This window comes from Heterodontus francisci, chromosome 8 (assembly GCF_036365525.1).
Source record: "Heterodontus francisci isolate sHetFra1 chromosome 8, sHetFra1.hap1, whole genome shotgun sequence".
NCBI lineage: Eukaryota > Metazoa > Chordata > Chondrichthyes > Heterodontiformes > Heterodontidae > Heterodontus > Heterodontus francisci.
In genome coordinates, this window is record NC_090378.1 from 24,038,056 (window position 1) to 24,053,109 (window position 15,054).

General features: G+C 44.4%; 1 protein-coding gene across 1 annotated transcript in view; it reads left to right on the forward strand.

Annotated features, from left to right (window-relative positions):
• LOC137372487 (protein Dr1) overlaps positions 1 to 15,054 on the forward strand; it is a 54,800-nt gene that overhangs the window by 30,968 nt on the left and 8,778 nt on the right. Inside the window, exon 2 of the mRNA XM_068036357.1 lies at positions 6,256 to 6,419. Coding sequence (XP_067892458.1) covers positions 6,256 to 6,419 — 164 coding nt within the window. The remainder of the gene's footprint in view (positions 1 to 6,255; positions 6,420 to 15,054) is intronic.

Consider the following 15,054-nt stretch of genomic DNA (forward strand, 5'->3'; position numbering starts at 1 on the left):
ATGCCATTGAATGTCATGGGGAGATGGTTAGATTCTCTCTTGTTGGAGATGGTCATTACCTGGCACTTGTGTGGTGCGAATATTACTTGCCACTTATCAGCCCAAGCCTGGATATTGTCCAGGTCTTGCTGCATTGTCTATATTAATGACTTGGATAAAGAGGCAGAGTAATGTATCTACCTTTGCTGATACAAATCTAGGTGGGAATGTAAGCTGTGAGGAGGACACAGATGCTGCAAAGAGATATAGACAGATTAAGTGAATGGCTTCAAGGTGGCAGGTGGAGTATAATGTGGGGAAGCGTGAGGCTATGTCTTGGTTGTAAGAATAGAGAAGCAGAATATTTTTTTAAAAGGCCTGAAACTTGTAAATGTTTAAGATCAGAGTCACTTGGGTATACTCATACAAGGAACACAAAGTTAGCATGTAGGTACAGCAAGCAATTAAGACAAATTGTACATGGGCTTTCATTGCAAGGGGATTGGAGTACAAGAATAAGGAAGTCTTGCTACAGTTGTAAAGGGCTTTGGTGAGACCACACTTAGAGTATTGTGCTGTTTTGGTCTCCATATCAAAGGAAGGATATATTTGCATTGGAGGTGGTAAAGTGAAGGTTCACGCGATTGGTTCCTGAGAGGATTGTCCTGTAATGAGAGCCTGAGTAAATTGGGCCTTTGTCTCTGGAGTTCAGAAGAATGTAAGTTGACCTCTTTGAAACATGCAAGTTTCTGAAGTGGCTTGACAGGGTAGATAGACACTGAGCGGTTGTTTGCTGTGGCTGGGGAACCAGAACACGGGGCATAATCTCAGGGTAAGGTATCAATCATTTAGTACTGAGATAAGGAGAAACTACTTCACCCAAAGGGTTGTGAATCTAGAATTCTCTACCCCAGAGGGTTACAGATGCTCTCTTGTTGAGTACATTTAAGGGTGAGATAGACAGATTTTTGGTGTCTCAGGGAAGCAAAGGATATGGGAAGTGGGCGGGAGAGTGGAGTTGAAGCAGAAAATCAGCCATGATCATACTGAATGATGCAACAGGCTCACGGGACCATATGGTCTCCTCTTCCTCCAATTTCTTATGTTCTAATGCCCCCAGACAGTGAGTGATGACAGGACATCACACATGAGCTCAGTCTTGCCCTAGACTAGAACATGTCTTTTCCATTAGGGGTTAGTGGAGAGCAGTTAGTGGGGCGGCGCAGTGGTTAGCACTGCAGCCTCACAGCTCCAGGGACCCGGGTTCGATTCTGGGTACTGCCTGTGTGGAGTTTGCAAGTTCTCCCTGTGTGCGTGGGTTTTCTCCGGGTGCTCCGGTTTCCTCCCACAAGCCTAAAGACTTGTAGGTTGGTAGGTAAATTGACCATTATAAATTGTCACTAGTATAGGTAGGTGGTACGGAAATATAGGGACAGGTGGGGATGTTTGGTAGGAATATGGGATTAGTGTAGGGTTAGTATAAATGGGTGGTTGATGGTCGGCACAGACTCGGTGGGCCGAAGGGCCTGTTTCAGTGCTGTATCTCTAATCTAAGCAATTAGGAACAGGAATCTATGACTGATTTTTTGTTTTTGGTCTTTGCCCATCTCATCAACTTGTAGCCCTGAGACCTACTGTAGTGTCAGAAATTCTGCCCCAATTGAGATCAGCTTACTCTGCACAGATCAGGATTCAAATCTCTTTATGGCTTGGTATCAGATCAAGTAGGTCATGGATGTTCAAATATTTGTCTTTGTGAATTGCCTAAGTGTATGCAATGGAGCCTCAGAGGACATAAAGTTCAAATCCATGCTCCCATTAGCTTGTAAATATCTCAAGTTGTTATTAGACTTTGAGTATTCTGACCTAGGATTTATCCACCACTGAGACATTAATGCTCAAACAATCCCCTTTCAACTTCTGGGCCCACAAAATTCAAGTAGAGCAAATCAAAAATCAACTGGGCTTCAAGGACTAGACTGCTGGGCCTGAAGCTGTATATGACCCATGAGCAGTAACTTGGACACCCCTAGGCCATCATGGAAGCCGTGACTGAGTTTTGAGAGCCTGCTTTGACCAAAAACTGAAGCAAAATTAGGACCAGAAGCCTAAAGATACCTTTCAGATGAAACAGCAATTCACTTGTGATACTTTCAATTTCATATACTTTATTCACTGCTCATGATGCTGACACCTCTATATTGAATAGACCAAACACAGATTGGGTGACCTCTTTTTGTAACACCGCTGTTCAGTATGCATGCATGACTCCAAACTTCCAGTCGCCTGTCATTTAAATTCTCTCAAATTCATACTCTGGCCCCTCTGTCCTCTGCCTCCTACACTGTTCCAGTGAAGCTCAACATAGGCTTGAGGAACAGCACCTCATCTTTTGATTAAGCACTTTACAGACTTCCAGACTCAACATTGAGTTCAAGAATTTTAAATCATAACCTCTGCCCCCATTTTTTCAGACAGCTGTTGGTAATGATTCTGCTGTTCCCACTTACACCTCTTCTAGATCCATCTTTTGTTCCTTTAATAGAACAGAAATTTGGAGCTACTCGCCGGTCTGGCACTATCTTCACTATGTGAAGAATGGAATTTGGTAAGCGAGGGGATTTTAAGGGTTAATATCTTGAGTCTGTTTTTTGTTTTGTTTACATTTTATAATGAACTGAAATTATTGTTTAAGTTAAGAGGCAAGTTACGTTTCTTAGTTTTAAACAGGGGCATACAAGCTCTCAGAGTAGCTGAAGCAAGTTAATTAGGTAGCTAGCTTAAACTGGTTTCTGAGCTCTAGGAAAGTTGACGCATTGTTTTCAGGGTATAAATTTAGGGGACTCTCTGCTGCTTGTCAGCATTGAGTGCTGTTGGAGGGCACAGAGTGTGAAGAAGGGAGTTTGGTAAGTGAGGGAGTTCGGTAAGGAGGGGAACTAATAAATTAAATAAATTTAATCAAATTAACAGAATAAAGATGGTAGGACCGGTGATGTGTCGTGGCTGCAGTATGTGGGAGCTCCTGGATGCCACGGCAATCCATGGCAACTACACCTGTACTAAGTGTGGCTTGAGGAGCTTCGGCTCAGAGTCATTGAGCTGGAGGCCGAGCTGCAGATACTGCAATGCATCAAGGGAGGGGGAAAGTTACCTGGACACTTTGGGCTGAATTTTATCAGCGCGCCATGCCCTTCAGCGGCACGCTGTGAAAGTGGCAGCCTTCCAACATGGAAGTGCTGCTGTTGAGCCCTCGTCCTATATTCACAAAACTTATTCCCGACCCGAACGTACCAGCCTCCTAACATTTGCCCTTTAGCCCCTTCCCACTATCCCCACAGCCAGCAAAAAGTGTTTTCCCTGCTCCCCCACCCCTTCCGCCCTGATAATTTTATTCCTCCCCCCTCCCCACCATTGTCTCATCTCGGAACTCCAATGGAGTTCTGAAGGCACGCAAGTCGCGTCCGGTGGAACTTAAAATCGGCGTGGGAAGGCCGTTGTCGGCAGGTGAGTTTATTTGCAATTCATTAGTGCTCATTGAAATATTTAGATGAAGGCCCTGCCACCAAGCGCTGTGGGGGGGGGGGCTGCACCGAGGTCCCCCTGCCGTCAGTAATATGCAGCGGTCCCTTCTCGACGTCGGGGCCTCTCTCTCTCTCTCTCTCTCTCTCTCGAGTTTTACGGGCCCCCCGCTGCGACCCACAGCGTCAAGTGGCTGGTAAAATTCAAAACAAAATTTTGTTCCAGAAGGCAGTCACGCCCTTTAGGATAGGGTCGTCTGTTTTGGTCAGTGGTCAGGGACAGGAGGGTGTGACTGCGAGTCAGGCAGTTAAGGAGAGATTGAGAGGGTGGGGGTGGAGGAGCCTCAGCCCTTGCAGTTGAGCAACAAGTTCAAGGTTCAGGAACTGGTGGATGTACTTTTAAGAGAGTACAGCACCGAAACAGGCCCTTTGGCCCACGGAGTCCGTGCCGACCGTCAACCACCCATTTATACTAATTCTACATTAATCCCATTTTTCCCTTTCACGTCCCCACCTTCCTTCAATTCTCCTACCACCTACCTACACTAGGGGCAATTTTTACAATGGCCAATTTACCTATCAACCCGCAAGTCACAGAATCACAGAATAATACAGTGCAGAAGAGGCCATTCGGCCCATCGAGTCTGTACCGATGCATTAAAACACCTGACCTGTCTACCTAATCCCATTTGCCAGCACTTGGCCCATAGCTTTGAATGTTATGACGTGCCAAGTGCTCATCCAGGTACTTTTTAAAGGATGTGAGGCAACTTGCCTCTACCACCCTCCCAGGCAGGGCATTCCAGACAGTCACCACCCTCTGGGTAAAAAGTTCTTCCTCAAATCCCCATTAAACCTCCCGCCCCTCACCTTAAACATGTGACCCCTCGTAACTGACCCTTCAACTAAGGGGAACAGCTGCTCCCTATCCACCCTGTCCATGCCCCTCTCAATCTTGTGCAGCTCGATCAGGTCACCCCTCAGTCTTCTCTGCTCCAGCGAAAACAACCCAAGCCTATCCAATCTCTCCTCATAGACGTCTTTGGCATGTGGGAGGAAACCGGAGCACAGGCAGTACCCAAAATCGAACCCAGGTCGCTGGAGCTGTGAGGCGGCGGTGCTAGCCACTGTGTCACTGTGCCTACTGTACTTGGATTTCCAGAAGGCATTTGATAAGGTGGCGCAGCAAAGGTTATTGTGTAAAATAAAAGCTGATGGTGTAGGGGTTACATATTGGCATGGTTAGAAGATTGGCTAGCTAACAGGAAATAGAGTAGGCATAAATGGGTCATTTTCTGGTTGACAAGAAGTAACAAGTGGTGTACCAAAGGGATCAGTGCTGGGGCCTCAACTTTTTACAATTTATATAAATGACTTGGATGAAGGTATGGTTGCTAAATTTGCTGATAGGTAGGTAGGAAAGTAAGTTGTGAAGAGGACATGAGGCTACAAAGGGATATAGATAGGTTATGTTGAGTGGGCAAAGATCTTGCAAATGGAGTATAATGTGGGAAAATGTGAAATTGTCCATTTTGGCAGGAAGAATAAAAAAGCATATTATCTAAATGGTGAGAGATTGCAGAGCTCTGAGATGCAGAGGGATCTATGTGTCCTAGTGCATGAATCGCACAAGGTTAGTATGCAGGTACAGCAAGTAATTAAGAAAGCTAATAGAATGTTATTTATTGCGAGGGGATTTGAATACAAAAGTAGAGCGGTTATGCTTCAGCATTGGTGAGACCACATCTGGAGTACTGTGTACAGTATTGGTCTCCTTATTTAAGGAAGGATTTAAATGCGTTGGAAGCAGTTAAGAGAAGGTTTATTAGACTTATAACTGGAATGGGCGGGTTGTCTTATCAGGAAAGGTTGGACAGGCTTGGAATTTAGAAGAGTAAGAGGCGACTTGATTGAAACATATAAGATCCTGAGGGGTCTTGACAGAGTTGATGTGGAAAGGATGTTTCCTCATGTGGGAGAATCTAGAACAAGGGATCACAGTTTAAAAATAAGGGATCGCCCATTTAAGACCGAGATGAGAATTTTTTTCTCCGGGGTCATGAGTCTTCGGGACTGTCTTCCTCAAAAGGCAGTGGAAGCAGAGTCTTTGAATGTTTTTCAGGCGAGGTAGATAGATTTTTGATAAGCAAGGGGATGAAAGGTTATCAGGGGTAGGCGGGAATGTGGAGTTGAGGTTACAATCAGATCAGCCATGATCTTGTTGAATGGCAGAGCAGGCTCGAGGGTTCAAGTGGCCTGTTCCTGCTGCTAATTCGTATGTTCGTATCAGTGGAGAGAGAAACTGTTAGTGTTTCATGTTTTTTTTCCTTTTCTTCACATCAATATTTCATTAGTTGGTTTTTGGAAATGTCTTTAGCATTGTCAGACACCAAGAATGACATGGATAGAGATGGAAATTATCAAACTAGCATTTCCACATGAAATCTAAATTGTCTCAAACTGAAATGTACAAATGTTAAGTCCTATGAACATGTGGACAAGATAACTGCCATCAAATAATTTCCTGAGAAGTGAGATAACACTGTAAATATATATATATATATATATATATATATATATATAAATAAAAGGGACTGATTGTGTCAGGTGTATATCATTTGTTAATTGCTGTATATGTCCTTTATTTCAGATTTCCTTTCTTTGGCAGTAATTTTTCACTTTAATTGCAACGTAAATATTTGGTACATTGCACGTAAACGCTAATATGATTTGGATAATTGTTTTCTTTTTTTTTTAGCCCTGGAGAGTCTTGGGTTTTGCTCTTACATTAGTGAAGTAAAGGAAGTCTTGCAAGAGTGCAAAACAGTAGCTCTAAAGAGGAGAAAAGGAAACTTCCGTCTAGAAAATCTCGGCATACCAGAAGAAGAACTACTGCGCCAACAACAGGAGCTATTTGCAAAAGTAAGTAGCAGATTTGGAAGTAAGTCGTACATGGCTATACCGACCCATTAGATAGCTGTTGTCATTTATAAATACTTATTTCCAAAATGTATTAACAATAATCAGGTTCTGCAGTTTCCATGGTGACGTATTGAGTTAAAGTTCTATAATAAATTTGTAGCACCAGATCTACAATGAAGCATTATTCTAGTTTGTGTATTTTATTTACACTGTTTCTGAGCCCCTGATGCTCCTGATCCTCTATTTTTAACCATTTGGCAGTCAGACTGAGGGAGGGGTTGAGTGATGTTTCATCAAGGCAGTTGCTTAGACCTCTGTTGTTGCTAATTTACACAAATGAACAGGATGTTGTAATCTGTTGTAAACTTGTCCACTTTCCAGAATATTAAAGAAGGCAGAGTGGTAGGGATATAAAGAGTGAAGTCAATGACTTGTATGGGGATTCAGATCAATTGTGTAATTTGAAAAAAAAATAAGTGGTAGTATGATGTATTACATATTGGGTGAAAAATGAAAGTTCCTTAATTCAAAGTCGGTTTTGCTTGAAGAAAAAGTTGAATTAACCAGTTATTCAAATTAAGTAAAGGGAATAGCACAGGGACCTCTTTCTCATGATTTCAATTTGAATTAAACAATTTCCATAGTCATAGAGAGATACAGCACCGAAACAGGCCCTTCAGCCCAACGAGTCCGTGCTGACCATCAACCATCCATTTATGCTAATCCTACATTAATCCCATTTTCCCCCTCACATCCCCACCTTCCCTCAATTCACCTACCACCTACCTGCACTAGGGGCCTTTTTTTTTATTTACAATGGCCAATTTACCTATCAACCCAATCCATTTGAGAAGAGTAGATTGTCAGTGTAGAATGAATCGAATAGAATTAGTACATGGATACTTGGAAGTTAAAGTAGACTTGTCTCCTTCATTCAGAAGCAAAATTCTGTGGATGCTGGCAATCTGAAATTAAAAACAGAAAATGCTGGAAGTACTCAGCAGGTCTGGCAGCATCTGTGGAGAGAAACAGGTACTTTTCAGGTCGATGACCTGTCTATTGTGATTGAGTAGCTAATATAAAAAAAAACAAATCAACCATGGTTAATCTCTGACTTTATAATGCTATAAACTATACCTGAGTACTTCCAAGTTTTGTCCACACTACAGAACGAATATCAATGTTTTGGAGAGAAGAGCAACAAAATATTTCCAAATGTAAAGTTGACAAACTGTGATAGTAGATTAGAGAAGTTGAAGATCTACAATCTAGAGAGGAGGAGAAGGAAATAACCTTGAGGTGTGTAAAATATTACCTGTTATAAATAAATTAAACTCTGTATATTCTAGTAGAAATATAAGGCATCAAGTTAAATTCGTGAAAAGTAAATTTAGAAAAAAATTAGAATTTCTTTTACCTGAAGAGCAATAAATATTGGAAATTAAATACATTAAGGGGGTTTGAATTGCAGTTGGATGCTAGGCTGGGAGTGTTCAGGTTCTAGTGGAATGAGCTTGATGGGCTAAATTACCTATTTCTGTACTTCACTGATTCTGTATTCCCATTGGGGTGGCTGGGAGGGTTGAACCTTAGATTCCCCCACCCCGTGGGAAAACATCTTTTCCATATTTTGTACCTTATTCTGGCAACATGGTGAGATTGGGAGCTCTCCATCTGGGGACTTGTATTGCACACCCGTCCATAATGCAGTGATTTTGTTGTGATGAGCATTTTTTAGTTTGTAAGATTAGAGCTTTTATTTAGGTGTAGAATAAGCCGGGAAAACTGTTTATCTTGCCCATACTACTGAATGAATGAATACTTCTGGAGTTGCTTCAGTAATTCACATAAACCCTTCTGTCTATTCAGGGATGCACATTAACTCTTAATTCTAATGTGTCATATGAATGAATCACTAGTGAAGCTATTAACATTGTAAATTTAAAAAGAGTAATTTCTACCTGTTATGAGTGCTTCCTTTTTTAAATTTTGAGAATTTGTGTTTTGAAACTGAGGAGTTCCATAGATACTGGAGCTTTGGGTATGTTTTTTTTAAAAGGTCACCAGAAGGCTTGGACTGAAATTGAACTGTAAACAGTTACTGGAAGGCACCTAGAACATAGAACATAGAACATAGAAAAATACAGCACAGAACAGGCCCTTCGGCCCACGATGTTGTGCCGATCCTTTGTCCTCTGTCAAGGACAATTTAATCTATACCCCATCATTCTCCTTTATCCATATACCTATCTAAAAGCCGTTTGAAAGTCCCTAAAGTTTCTGACTCAACAACTTCCCCAGGCAAGGCATTCCATGCCCCGACCACTCTCTGGGTAAAGAACCTTCCCCTGACATCCCCCTTATATCTCCCACCCTTCACCTTAAATTTATGACCCCTTGTAACGCTTTGCTCCACCCGGGGAAAAAGTTTCTGACTGTCTACCCTATCTATTCCCCTGATCATCTTATAAACCTCTATCATGTCACCCCTCATCCTTCTCCTTTCTAATGAGAAGAGGCCTAGAATGTTCAGCCTTTCCTCGTAAGACTTATTCTCCATTCCAGGCAACATCCTGGTAAATCTCCTCTGCACCCTCTCCAAGGCTTCCACATCCTTCCTAAAATGAGGCGACCAGAACTGCACACAGTACTCCAAATGAGGCCTTACCAAGGTCCTGTACAGCTGCATCATCACCTCACGGCTCTTAAATTCAATCCCTCTGCTAATGAACGCTAACACCCCATATGCCTTCTTCACAGCCCTATCCACTTGAGTTGCAACTTTCAACGATCTATGCACATAGACCCCAAGGTCTCTCTGCTCCTCCACATGCCCAAGAACCCTACCGTTAACCCAGTATTTTGCATTCGTGTTTGTCCTTCCAAAATGGACGACCTCACACTTTTCAGGGTTAAACTCCATCTGCCACTTTTCAGCCCAGCACTGCAACCTATCCAAGTCCCTTTGCAGACGACAATAGCCCTCCTCGGTATCCACAACTCCACCAACCTTTGTATCATCTGCAAATTTACTGACCCACCCTTCGACTTCCTCATCCAAGTCGTTAATAAAAATCACAAACAGGAGAGGACCCAGAACTGATCCCTGTGGCACGCCACTGGTAACTGGGCTCCAGGCTGAGTATTTACCATCTAAGACCACTCTCTGCCTTCTATCAGTTAGCCAATTCTTAATCCAACTGGCCACATTCCCCACTATCCCATGCCTCCTGACTTTCTCCATAAGTCTACCATGGGGGACCTTATCAAATGCCTTACTAAAATCCATGTACACCACATCCACTGGTTTACCCTCATCCACTTGCTTGGTCACCTGCTCAAAGAATTCAATCAGGCTTGTGAGGCAAGACCTACCCCTCACAAAACCGTGCTGACTGTCCCGAATCAAGCAGTGTCTTTCCAGATGCTCAGAAATCCTATCCCTCAGCACCTTTTCCATCAACTTGCCTACCACCGAAGTAAGACTAACTGGCCTGTAATTCCCAGGGTTGTTCCTATTCCCTTTCTTGAACAGGGGCACAACATTTGCCACCCTCCAATCACCTGGTACCACCCCCGTCAACAGAGAAGATGAAAAGATCATTGCCAGCGGCTCTGCAATTTCATCCCTTGCTTCCCATAACATCCTTGGATATACCCCGTCAGGCCCGGGAGACTTGTCTATCTTCAAGTTATTCAAAAACCCCAACACATCTTCCCTCCTAACGAGCACTTCCTCGAGCTTACCAGTCTGTTTCACACCGTCCTCTTCAGTAATACACCCCTTCTCATTCGTAAATACCGAAGAGAAGTACTCATTCAAAACCTCACTTATCTCTTCCGGCTCAACACACAGTCTCCCGCTATTGTCCTTGACCGGACCTACGGTCCCCCTAGTCATCCTCATATTTCTGACATACGCGTAAAAGGCCTTGGGGTTTTCTTTTATCCTACCCGCCAAGCATTTTTCATGCCCTCTCTTAGCTCTCCTAATCCCTTTCTTCAGATCCTTCCTGGCCATCTTGTATCCCTCCAGAGCTATGCCTGTGCCCTTTTTCCTCAACCTTATATACGCATCCTTCTTCTTCCTAACAAGACTCTCAACCTCTCTTGTCAACCACGGTTCCCTCACATGACCATCCCTTCCCTGTCTGACAGGGACATGCTTATCAATGGCCCCTACTATCTGCTCCTTGAAAAAGTTCCACATTTCGACCGTGCCCTTCCCTGCCAGCATATGTTCCCAACTTATGCTCCTCAGTTCCTGCCTGACAGCATCATATCTACCCTTCCCCCAATTGTAAACCTTGCCCTGTTGCACATACCTATCCCTCTCCATTACCACAGTGAATGCTACAGAATTGTGATCACTATCTCCAAAGTGCTCGCCCACCAACAGCTCTATCACTTGCCCTGGTTCATTACCTAGTACCAAATCCAATATTGCCTCCCCTCTGGTCGGGCAGTCTACATACTGAGTCAGAAAAGCTTCCTGGACATACTGCACAAACACTACCCCATCCAAACTATTCGATCTAAAGAGTTGCCAATCAATATTTGGGAAGTTGAAATCCCCCATAATTACTACCCTGTGACTTCTGCTCCTTTCCAAAATCTGTTTCCCAATCTGCTCTTCCACCTCCCTGCTGCTATTGGGGGGCCGATAGAAAACTCCCATCAAGGTGACTGCTCCTTTCCTGTTCCTGACCTCAACCCACAGTGCCTCAGTCGGCAGATCCTCCTCGAAAATTCTTTCAGCAGTTGTTACACTATTTCTAACTAACAATGCCACCCCCCCACCTCTTTTACCACCATTCCTAATCTTATGAAAACATCTATAACCAGGTACCTCCAAGAACCATTCCTCCCCCTCACCTATCCACGTTTCAGTGATGGCCACAACATCGTAGTCCCAAGTGCCCATCCACGCCTTCAATTCACTCACCTTATTCCTGATGCTTCTTGCGTTGAAGTATACGCACTTTAACCCTTCTCCGTGCCCATCTGTCCTCTGCGACAGTGCTACCTTCCCCAATACCTCACTACACTCTTTGTCTTTCTGAGTGGACCCACTGGTCCCTGGACTACAAGTCCGGTTCCCATCCCCCTCCCAAACTAGTTTAAACCCTCCCGAACAGTACTAGCAAACCTCCCTCCCAGGATATTGGTGCCCCTCTGGTTCAGATGCAGCCCGTCCTGTTTGAACAGGTCCCATCTTCCCCAGAATGCAGTCCAATTATCCAAGAACTGGAAGCCCTCTCTCCTACACCATTCCTGCAGCCACGTGTTCAGCTGTGCTCTCTCCCTATTCCTAGCCTCACTATCACGTGGCGCCGGCAACAAACCAGAGATAACAACTCTGTCCGTCCGAGCTTTCAGCTTCCAGCCTAACTCCCTAAACTCACTTCTAACATCTGTGCCACCCTTCCTTCCTACGTCGTTGGTGCCAATGTGCACCACGACCTCTGGCTGCTCCCCCTCCCCTTTAAGGATCCTGAAGACGCGATCACAAACATCACGGACCCTGGCACCAGGTAGGCAACAAACCATCCGTGCGTCTCGCTTGCGCCCACAGAACCGCCTGTCGGTACTCCTCACCATCGAGTCCCCGATGACTAGTGCTCTCCCATTCTCCCTCCTTCCCTTCTGAGCCACAGTGCAGGACCCCGTGCCAGAGGCCCGTTCACTGCAGCCTGCCCCCGATAGGCCGTCCCCCCCAACAGTATCTAAAACTGTATACTTGTTGCTGAGGGGAACGACCACAGGAGATCCCTGCACTGACCTCTTCCCACCTCTAACTGTTACCCAGCTGCCTTTGTTTTGTGGAGTAACGACATCCCTGTAGCTTCTATCTATCACCCCCTCAGCTTCCCGAATGATCCTCAGTTCATCCAGCTCCAGCTCCAGTTCCCTAACACGGTCTGATAGGAGCTGGAGACGGATGCACTTCCAGCAGGTGAAGTCGGCAGGGTCACCGGAGGTTCCCCTCACCTCGAACATACTGCAGGAGGAGCACTGCACTCCCCTGGCTGCCATTTCTTTTACTCAATTACCCCTTAATTAAGTACAAATATAGATATTAACAAAAACAGTGAAATAGCTTACCTGTTCAGTCCTTTTTGGCTAGAGGAGGAGGTTTTCAAATAACTCAGCAGGGGTTGTTTTTGACTTGGAGAGATGTTTACAAAGAAGTGACAAGACAAGATTGTGGTTGTCAGGAGGCTTGCTTTTTGAAAAAGTTTTAGTTTCACTTTGAACTGTTTAAAAAGAACAGTTAGTGTTACTGCCTGCAACAGAAGAAAACAGCTCAACACTCTCTTGAAAACAAACCCTGCATACAGTGTGGCAGTTTCCTATTTCCTCCTATACTTGAAGAAAGCCTGCATGTTTAAAGAGGTTGCACATCGAATGTGTGGCAACCAAAACCTTGTTGCTGCATTCCTGCTGTAAGGCCTATTTTTTGGAGTCTCTGTAACTGCATCTCTTGGAAAGCCTACCCAAACTGGTCTTCAACAGCATCTGAAAGCACTGTTCTAGGAAGATCCCAGTGACAGTCGTCAACACGCCTTTGGGGTGCCTAACCAAAACAAAGGGCTTCTTTCCATACCTTCCTTTCAGCCGAAGTGGGTTTTTTAAATTCTATTTCTCTAACAGCTGTAAACAAAAATCCCCTTTTTTTCCAGTTAACCAGTGTGTATGTATGTGAGTGTGTGAGGGCTAGGATAAACAAGGGGCTTTAATATTTCATTTTTTTGGTGTATGTTTTACTTTGTTATTGGTTAAGACTTGGTTTGTAATAAATGGCTAATTTTGTTTTTTTATTCAAGAAAGCTGGTTGGTATATTTTACCTGGGGAAAAATAGAGTATATGATTGACTTTTGTTTAGTGGGAAAATTGAAATATATGTTGTGGCCTGTGGAGAGGTAGTGCACTCCCCACACACCCCCCTCCCGCCTCGATCGTAACAACCTCATATGAACTGATATTAACGAGAGGACTGCTTGCACACTATTCTAGTTCCAAGCTTTACGAGTGTGAACAGGTTCATATAACTTTGAGTTTGGAATTCCTATTGTGACCATAGAGGAATGCAAGAAATGATGTATTGCTGTCATTTTCTTAGCAGGTGTAGTTGTCTTGTTTGTAAACTTAACAATGTAGGGGAAAAAGTGGACAGCTCTAAACATTTATATTTCTAGTTTCTGAGAGAGCTATACTGCTACTTCGGTAGACCCACTGCAGGATTTGGTTGGGTTTAATGCAGAAATTAACCCTGACCTGCTGCAGAATTCTGCAGATTTGGCTGCTGTTTAACTTCTTGAGGTAGAATGTTTGGCTGATTAGCAAATGGATACTTTTTTTATTTATTCCTGGGATGTGGGCATCGCTGTCTTGGCCAGCATTTATTGCCCAATGCTAATTACCCTCGAGAAGGTGGTTGTGAGCTGCCTTCTTGAACTGCTGCAGTCCATGTGGGGTAGGTACACTCACAGTGCTGTTCTGAAGGGAATTCCAGGACTTTGACCCAGTGACATTGAAGGAATGGCGATAGAGTTGCAAGACAGGATGGTGTGTGGCTTGGAGGAGAACATGCAGATGCTGATCCCATGCAACTGCTGCCCTTGTTCTTCTAGGTGGTAGAGGTCGTTGGTTCGGAAGATGCTGTCGAAGGAGCCTTGGTGCGTTGCTGCTGTGCATCTTGTAGATGGTACACACTGCTGCCACTGTGCATCGGTGGTGGAGGGAGTGAATGTTTGTGAATGGACTGCGAATCAAGCAGGCTGCTTTGTCCTGGATCGTTTCGAGCTTCTTGAGTGTTGTTGGAGCTGCACCCATCCAGGCAAGTGGAGAGTATTCCATCACACTCCTGACTTGTGCCTTGTAGATGTTGGACAGGCTTTGGGGAGTCAGGAGGTGAGTTACTCGCCACAGGATTCCTAGCCTCTGACCTGCTCTTGTATTTATATGGCTACTCCAGTTCAGCTTCTGTTCCATGGTAACCCTCGGGATGCTGATAGTGGGGGATTCAGCAATGGTAATGCCATTAAATGTCAAGGGGAGATGGTTAGATTCTCTCTTCTTGGAGATGGTCATTGCCTGGAACTTGTGGCGCAAATGTTCCTTGCCACTTACCAGTCCAAGCTTGGATATTGTCCAGGTCTTGCTGCATTTTTACACATAGGGCGAGGAGTTGCGAATGGTGCTGAACTTTGTGCAATCATCTGCGAACATTCCTACTTCAGGCCTTATGGAAGGAAGGTCATTAATGAAGCAGCTGAAGATGGTTGGGCCTACGACATGACCCTGAGGAATTCCTGCAGTGATGTCCTGGAGCTGAGATGATTGACCTCCAACAACTGCAAATATCTTTCTTTGCGCTAGGTTTGACTCCAACCAGCAGAGAGTTTGCTCCCTGATTCCCATTGACTCCAGTTTTACTAGGGCTCCTTGATGCCATACTCGGTCAAATGCTGCCTTGATGTCAAGGGCAGTCACACTCAGCTCACCTCTTGAGTTCAGCTCTTTTGACCATGTTTGAACTAAGGCTGTAATGAGGTCAGGAGCTGTGCGGCCATGGCACAACCCAACTGAACGTCACTGAGCAGGTTAATTCTAAGCAAGTGTTGCTTGATA